General features: G+C 40.7%; 1 protein-coding gene across 5 annotated transcripts; it reads right to left on the bottom strand.

Annotated features, from left to right (window-relative positions):
* Nucleotides 1-233: 233 nt before the first annotated feature.
* On the bottom strand, nt 234-5,142 carry LOC107222866 (BTB/POZ domain-containing protein 1). Of its 5 annotated transcripts, none has more exons than XM_015662388.2 (6): nt 4,422-5,135; nt 3,532-4,218; nt 2,850-3,009; nt 2,608-2,765; nt 1,937-2,171; nt 234-1,624 (listed from the first exon to the last, which is right to left on the bottom strand). In XM_015662388.2, the coding sequence occupies exons 1-6, from the start codon at nt 4,718-4,720 to the stop codon at nt 1,463-1,465; spliced, it is 1,701 nt and encodes a 566-aa protein (XP_015517874.1). In that variant the 5' UTR covers nt 4,721-5,135; the 3' UTR covers nt 234-1,462. The 5 variants fall into 5 exon arrangements, 4 of the variants coding, with proteins under 4 accessions (XP_015517874.1, XP_046590130.1, XP_015517876.1 ...); XM_046734174.1 differs by having other exon boundaries at nt 3,532-4,215; XM_015662390.2 differs by having other exon boundaries at nt 4,440-5,135.
* Between the last annotated feature and the right edge of the window lie 3,092 nt (nt 5,143-8,234).

Genomic DNA, 8,234 nt, shown 5'->3' with positions numbered 1-8,234 from the left:
CATAATAAGGTTTGTGGTTACAGTGACAAGACCGTGGTGCGCATGCAAACGACTTGTTTGCGAGTGACGCTAATCTGCTAATGTGCTTGATGCGTCCGGCTTCCTCCGGACACGCTTTAGAATAAATTTCCTTTTACGGCATAGAAAAAAGAAAAACCGAACATCCTTGACACGGTGAATTTCCCGAATTTGCCTAAGCCGCGTCGGTTAGTAGGATTATATAGAAACGTGAATACGCTGAATTGGTGCGAATTTTTTCACACAATTTATTGACCGTAATTAATTGAGAAATAATATAAGGTAACTTAATTTATAATACATAGAAAGCATAATATGTGTTAATAATACTACAATTAAGGAGTCTCACTAGCCAGGAAATGGAAACTATTCGCAAACACCGCACAAGACTGCTGCAAATTTTGTACAGGTCTTATTAAATTACGATTTATTACGATTATCTGTTTACAGTCTTTGTTCAACATTCAGCTTTTCAACGGGCCAATTTATTGTTGTTAATGGGATTTAGCGTTACGTTGCCCATAACAGCATATGCATAAGAAGCTGAATTAAAAATACCATATATTAAAAACGACGTACAAGAACATATTGATATTGCGAATTGTTCCCTAAAGTTACACGAACTTATCAGCAATAAGTTCTGACACGTGAAACTTCTTAAACAATGCAAAAGTACGTGGAAAAATTTCCGGAACCGATCTGCATGCGGAAATATTTGCTGATTGCTCAAGATTCGTTGAATCTTCGTATCCTGTACGAAGGAATGCAGTGGAATTACGGCAGCAACGCTGATAAGGCTATTCTAAGCTGGATCGACTGCATTTCATAACAGCTCTACCGATTTGGCTAAATACTTGGATGTTCTCCGTTCACGCCAAGATAAATGGACAATCTAAATATTAACTTGAAGCGTCAATTATTTCTCTAGTTATCAAAAATTTATTGGTAAAACAAATCGAAATTTAAGCTGCAATGTGTCCAAAAATAATATATCAATAAAGTGGGGATTTTTCTTTGAAAGTATGGATCTACGCAGTATACGCAACGAAATTCAAATTTCCAGGTATATGCAAGCACATGTCAAACGTACTCATACAAATAAAAAGAATGTTTTCAAGTGGAAGAATAATTTGTCGGGATGAAATTAGTGGTCTTTCAAAAAATGAAAATTGTACCCCTTCTTTCGCCAGAATATCAAATATTACACTGATCTCGTGTCATTTAAGAAAAACCATGAATCCTTACTCGATTAACACTTCCCGAAATACTGTGATTCGTTAGTTCACCACTTTATTCTTTTTTTCCAATCAATCGAACAATTAAATACCCGCAATGGAAAATGCTTATCTTGACAAAACCAAAAAACATCGACGTTAAATAAGATCGATGAAATCACCCTGACAAGCAGATAATTCGGCTAGAAATCGCTTATAATTATCGTAGCTTACGTGTAGAATATCAATTCTGGTATCTGTCCGTCCTCAACGGATGTACCGTTGTTATTACCAGCCGCGTAGCTGAATTGGAACCTTACTTTACCGTCGCCATTGCCACAGTCTACATCCACTTTTCGAAGCCCCTTACAACCGTAATGAGAATCTGGCCCCTGAAAATTTATTTTCTTAATATAATGTCCCCAACAGTCTGAGAAGAAAATTTAGCAATAGAATTTTGGTACAGCAACTGACCGGTCGCCAATTTCTCGAAAAAAGAAATCCTTATTATCTGGGTCTTAATTTTCTCTATCACAAAGTTAAAATGAATGATTGATTGAAACTGCGTTTATTCTGACAAAGATTTGGATCTGCCAAAAAATGAACGTCTAGGTAGCAGCTGTAACAAAGGTACTTCACACGAAGATCCACTCAAAATAATGAAATTCTGAAAAAATACAATTCCTAGATAATAATAGTCAAACCTTAAACATCGCAGAGGCTGTATAAATAGTGTTGGGCAAAATTTCCGCCGGCTCTTTGAACATGAGCCTATAGGTGTACCTCGACCCGTCGCAACTAAAGCTGGTATGATTTGTCGCGATAACTTTGGTTGAAGCTGTGTGTATCAGTTCAATCTTAACATCGTATTCTGCAGGCCCGTGAATACTTCCGTAGACTCCATAACCGACTAGGAATATTCGCCTATCAACGCTGAATCTGAAAAAAAAACGTGCCATTTTCAGGTTTGTCACAAATTATCACTACTTTCACACGGTTACAGTGGAATTTTTCCGTGATTTACATACAATATAATGATAAAATGAAGAGAAGAAATGTGTATATACATATACATACTTATATTACATTCGTACTCGACTGCGAAAGAATTATTTATATCAGTGAGTCAGAGCTCGCACGACGCCGGACTTTATTCTTACGCATCAGAACAGGATACGAATAAGTTTTGTGGAACTGAGGCGACATTCTTTGACGAGTTGGTAAATATTTCACTTTCACAGATTAAAAGTTCCTCTACTCTTCCCTGATTACTGGGTATGAAAAAATTCGTTGCAACATTGCAGTAGTGTCGATAATTTTGATAATTTAACACAGCGAAGATTTCAAAATACTAAATAAGAATCGAGAATAGCACCTGACTCTGTCGCTGGTCCCACTGTATCCCCATCTTTTCTCAGTTTGTTGAAATCTGCATACCGTCTGCTCCTTTCCCATCATGCAGCAACGAGGCATGGCCTCAAATCCAACCGAAGGTTTGGGATTAACAGTAAAGTATAAAAATACCGAAACTACCTGCGGAACATGATATTGCATAGGTAAGGAATAATGAATAAAAGTATCTATCATTAATTATGTTAAGCACAATATGTTCCTCACCTCTCGATCGGTGAGAAGACCGGACTGTGCAGGACCACCGGCAAACTCCTCCACTGACATCAGAGGAAATCGAACTAATGACAGCGCTCTCCCCAAAACAGAGCGTTGATTCTCTGGTGTGATTGGCAGCTGCTGCCGAGCACACTCTGCCTCTGACCACCTGCAAACGACACAGATTTTAGATATTAAGCCAAGATTTCTTTTAGCGCAGGTGAACTAACCCCAGAAATTCGATTGTTCTACTATAATGTTGGAATAGTGTCAAATAAGAGCACACTCAACTATATGTAAATTAATTTTCATAAGTTGCCACGTTTTATCCTGTTTTTTTTACACAGTGTGTGGATATGCATTGAACATAAGGATTGATAGTAGTGAAAATTGAAATAATAGTTTTGGTCGCATATTTGAAAAGTCATTTCTTTGAATATTTACACTAAAAACAAGTGTACAAAGGATAAAAAATTCTTTGTTCCATATAATGTAGAACTCAGAAACCACAATCTCAACTTTTAAACTATGTAGTTCTCACACTTAACTGTGAGCTGTTTTTAAAGTGTTAGGGTTCTTACTCAAGATAAAGCGAATTTATCAAAGTTTCTGATATAATTTTTTGATAACTATTCACAGCATTGCCAGCTGATTAAATACAACTTTTACAGTACACAGAAATGATACTCACCTAACAACGGCATGAAAAATCTTAGATTCCCTGATGCGAAGGGTGTCTCTTTCTAGCACAACCATGAGTGTATCAATATCGACATCAGTGAATCCATCCGCATTGAAAGCATCTGTGGTAAACTTGTCGATAGTGTCGAGGCATACTGCAGCAAGCTGAGGTTCGTCGAATAACCGAGCCTGCGTGAGTAAAAGGAAGGCATTATCACTGGTTAGATTATTCCTGAGAAAATCAACACAGTGTTTCTCTAGCGGTGAGACGGCGTATTTCTTAGCAGTGTAGAGGGTCGTCATAACAGTCTCCGGATCAATTTGTATTTCATCAGTGTATAGGAAGAGCAGAACAGCCAAAAATGCAGCTGGTTCAATATCTGGTACTTCTATCTCAGATGCAGAAGTGGCCAAGGTACCGTTGAACATTGCATCGAAGACGGCACTGCCTGCAGCTAATACCAGCTTGTGTGCAGGAATTCGTTGCTGCTGAGCCCCCCGGCCAACCAGGAAAGACACATCCGATAATATCTCATTGTTAAACAAGAAAGAAAATCGCTCGCGCATTGTGGTTTTTGTTCCCTGCCAGTTGTAAGTAGTCACAGGAGGTCGATGAAGAGGAGCTGATTCCAATACAACACTGCCTTGTGGTCGAGCTTCAAGGTGGAATGAATTCACAGAATTGCTGGGTGGTCTGCTGCAGAAATGACAAATCAAAAACAAAACAAACAGTTCATAACGATTCTCAGACACTCGGCCACGTCAAGCGACAACACTTTTCACATTTGGAATTCCTTGCAATCGATGCAGGACCCTCGTCGTTAAGCGTTGAAGGTGAAAAGTGGCCAACGATCAGATGCGAATAGCGATACCGAGTAGAAAAGAACGGGGGAGACGTACCTTCGTCGAGGAACTGACCTGTCAGAGGGACCGGCGGAGGTCGAAGGCTCTGAGCACCTGACCTGAGGGATTGAGACTGAAGTAGACGGCTGGTCCTCTTCGCAAACAATCCTCGCGAGGGCCCGGCGCGTCCGCGAGTAGGCGATGCCTCCGGACGATTGCATGTTCTGAGGCGACTCAACCGCCGGCTCTGCCCCACCATCGGCGGATTGTTGTTCCTCGGCCTCTTCGCTGTCCGAGCGGATGTTAAGCCTCGTCATGGCGTTCGATGTCTCCTCGGGCGAGCTTTCCGACGACATTTTGCACCAGTTTGATCTCCGCGGGCGCAAATCAGCCGATCAATCGATCAGTCACTGACCTTGATCGATTGATTTAATGATGATTAGCAAGGCCGTGGACCCTCCGTAGCATTTTCGGAGAACACCCGTCTACTGCCAGGTTTTGGATCTTTGGTGTCGAGCTCCGTTTCATCAGCTTCAGGCCGCACCAATCATTTCGATTAGAATATTCTACGCGTAATTTATTCACGAATAACAACGCCGGTTCGAACTCTAACCTCGGACGGAATTGATGAATAGATTCAAAATTTCGCTCTAATGCACCTAGCTCATGTGACAGCGAACACCGAGTTTTGTTAGTCCAGTTTTGTCACCATACGTCACTGACAACACTATTGACAACAGTCAGACACGCGCGTTGAAATACCGCGAACCACGAAATTAAAGTGAACAAAGATATTCGACCCGCACTGACTGCGCAAACTCTGGAGTCTAGATAGTGATCTTACCCATGTCACACCCTTTGACCAGATGACTTCCGGTTTGACACATTCCTTTAGGAATGTACAGGCGTGTAGGTCGAAATCGTACCAGGTTAATGAAAATTATACAAACTGTTCTCACTTTTATTTTAAACACCTGTGTAGAATTTGAAAGCGATTATCTCAACTATTCCGAGGCTACAGTATTTCTAATTTTTTGTGGTTTCACATTGAATCTTGCGGGAAACTATCAGCCTCAAAAGTAAAATCAGGAAGAATTAATAGTAAAATAACTCTGGCATGGTTCAGACAATAACTTTCCAGTTTTACACAAGTGTTTGAAACAGAAGTCAGAACTGTTTGTATAATTTTCATTGATCTGACACTCGTCGATGTCATCATTCCCTGGAGGGGCAGTAGGTAGTAACTACACGGGACTCGCGGAACTTATCATATCGCTCGTTGACTGAAAAACATAAAGACTGATGCCCCTAGATGAATTTTTGTGACAATTTTTCGGCGGGCAGGTGGGCCCAGGTGGACCTGGGAGCGTGAGAGGGTTCTGCTCTATCGACTCTACCTAACGAGCTCGCACTTACATTCGTAGCAGCCGAAGTAGTGAGGGTATGAAAGATTGAGATTGAGTCGGTACAAAGTGAGTAGGTAAGACTACTTGTCTAGTGCGACTTGGAAATGTCGATCAACTCGATCATCCCCGTGAGATGATGCATACTATAAATTTTATAATTTTCCAGGAGACAAACTAGATTATCTATGATGATCGGCTATAACATGAAAATAGGAGAATTTTCATTTTTAAATGGGATACTATTCAATACGCGCTCGATATATTCAGTAACATTATTATTCATAGTTATTCCCACAACTTTTCATTTGCTCTCTCGATCTTCAATTTTCGTCGGCATAGAATCGAAACGCTGTTTTAACTAGTCGCCAGTGAAGTATCTGCGTTGGGTGGAGGAGCAGAATTGTTTTTCGAAAAGTATTTAGATGGAAAAAAATTCAGAGTAACTGTAATACATCACGGATGCGCTAATTTTGAACGAGATGCAATGGATGGTTCGTATATGAGACAGTATTTAACGCTGCGTAGTGATTTAAAGACCTAGAAAGGTGATAGGGAGAGGAAGAACGACGCTTCTTAACACTTCGAGTGTATTTTAACACACATTTGAAAGATACGAGCAAAATTTTTCATCATCCAACTGTCGCAGAACGGCAGCGTTATTAGCCGACCCGTTCACTGAAGAATATATCTTCAGTCAACGGCTGACCATCGAAGGGCCTGGCCGCTTGAGTCTGGAATCGGCAGGAGAGATGAAGTGTGTATTTCTTGTATGAAATGTGAAAGCTAAAATCATTATACATCATATCATATCATCATACCTTATACATCATACATCATACATCGTACATCATACATCATCATACATAGTATCAAAGTTCGAAACCATAGTTTGGATGTCGGATGTTCAGAAAGTGACGTCACCAATTCAAAATCAGCTAGCCGAATTCCTCAGTCTGGAAACAACCGCGCAGTAGAGCGGACGGATGAGAGTCGCGCTCCGCAAATTTCGAGTACCGGGTTCTCAACCTCCCGGATCCCGCGCTTCGGGTCCGCTACGTATTTCGAGTGACGGGTTCTCAACCTCCCGGATCCCGCGTTTCGGGTCCGCTACGCGGTGAAACTCGACTTCCAGGATAAGCGCTCCGTGGTTCCTGGTTCATGTTTACAATAAATTATTTCGATTCGTTTTTCGCGCAAGCCGAAATTCAGTAGCTGTCAGTACGCTAATAAAATGTCTTGACTTCCAGGATAAGCGCTCCGTGGTTCCTGGTTCATGTTTACAATAAATTATTTCAATTCGTTTTTCGCGCAAGCCCATATTCAGTAGCTGTCAGTCCGCTAATAAAATTTCTCGACTTCCAGAATAAGCGCTCCGTGGTTCCTGGTTCATGTTTACAATAAATTATTTCAATTCGTTTTTCGCGCAACCCCAGATTCAGTAGCTGTCAGTACGCTAATAAAATTTCTCGACTTCCAGGATAAGCGCTCCGTGGTTCCTGGTTCATGTTTACAATAAATTATTTCAATTCGTTTTTTGCGCAACCCCAAATTCGGTAGCTGTCAGTCCGCTAATAAAATTTCTCGACTTCCAGGATGAGCGCTCCGTGGTTCCTGGTTCTTGTTTACAATAAATTATTTCAATTCGTTTTTCGCGCAAGCCGAAATTCAGTAGCTGTCAGTCCGCTAATAAAATTTCTCGACTTCCAGGATATGCGCTCCGTGGTTCCTCGTTCATGTTTACAATAAATTATTTCAATTCGTTTTTTGCGCAACCCCAAATTCGGTAGCTGTCAGTCCGCTAATAAAATTTCTCGACTTCCAGGATAAGCGCTCCGTGGTTCCGGGTTCATGTTTACAATAAATTATTTCAATTCGTTTTTCGCGCAAGCCCATATTCCGTAGCTGTCAGTCCGCTAATAAAATTTCTCGACTTCCAGGATAAGCACTCCGTGGTTCCTGGTTCATGTTTACAATAAATTATTTCAATTCGTTTTTTGCGCAACCCCAAATTCGGTAGCTGTCAGTCCGCTAATAAAATTTCTCGACTTCCAGGATAAGCGCTCCGTGGTTCCTGGTTCATGTTTACAATAAATTATTTCAATTCGTTTTTCGCGCAACCCCAAATTCGGTAGCTGTCAGTCCGCTAATAAAATTTCTCGACTTCCAGGATAAGCGCTCCGTGGTTCCTGGTTCATGTTTACAATAAATTATTTCAATTCGTTTTTTGCGCAACCCCAAATTCGGTAGCTGTCAGTCCGCTAATAAAATTTCTCGACTTCCAGGATAAGCGCTCCGTGGTTCTTGGTTCATGTTTACAATAAATTATTTCAATTCGTTTTTCGCGCAACCCCAAATTCGGTAGCTGTCAGTCCGCTAATAAAATTTCTATAACCTTATAATCTTCTCATAATCTTTTTGGTAAAATATGTCGATAAAAAAATTATATCAAACCTTAAACATTATG

This window comes from Neodiprion lecontei, chromosome 3 (assembly GCF_021901455.1).
Source record: "Neodiprion lecontei isolate iyNeoLeco1 chromosome 3, iyNeoLeco1.1, whole genome shotgun sequence".
Lineage (NCBI taxonomy): Eukaryota > Metazoa > Arthropoda > Insecta > Hymenoptera > Diprionidae > Neodiprion > Neodiprion lecontei.
This window is presented reverse-complemented; position numbering and strand designations above follow the sequence as displayed.

Excerpts from the sequence above, each read along its gene's own strand:
- LOC107222866 (XM_015662388.2), bottom strand. The coding sequence starts at position 4,720 with ATGTCGTCGGAAAGCTCGCCCGAGGAGACATCGAACGCCATGACGAGG. Across the intron at positions 2,766-2,849 it reads GTCTTCTCACCGATCGAGAG|GTAGTTTCGGTATTTTTATA; the intron begins GTGAGGAACATA and ends CATGTTCCGCAG. Across the intron at positions 1,625-1,936 it reads CAGCCTCTGCGATGTTTAAG|GGGCCAGATTCTCATTACGG; the intron begins GTTTGACTATTA and ends ATAAATTTTCAG.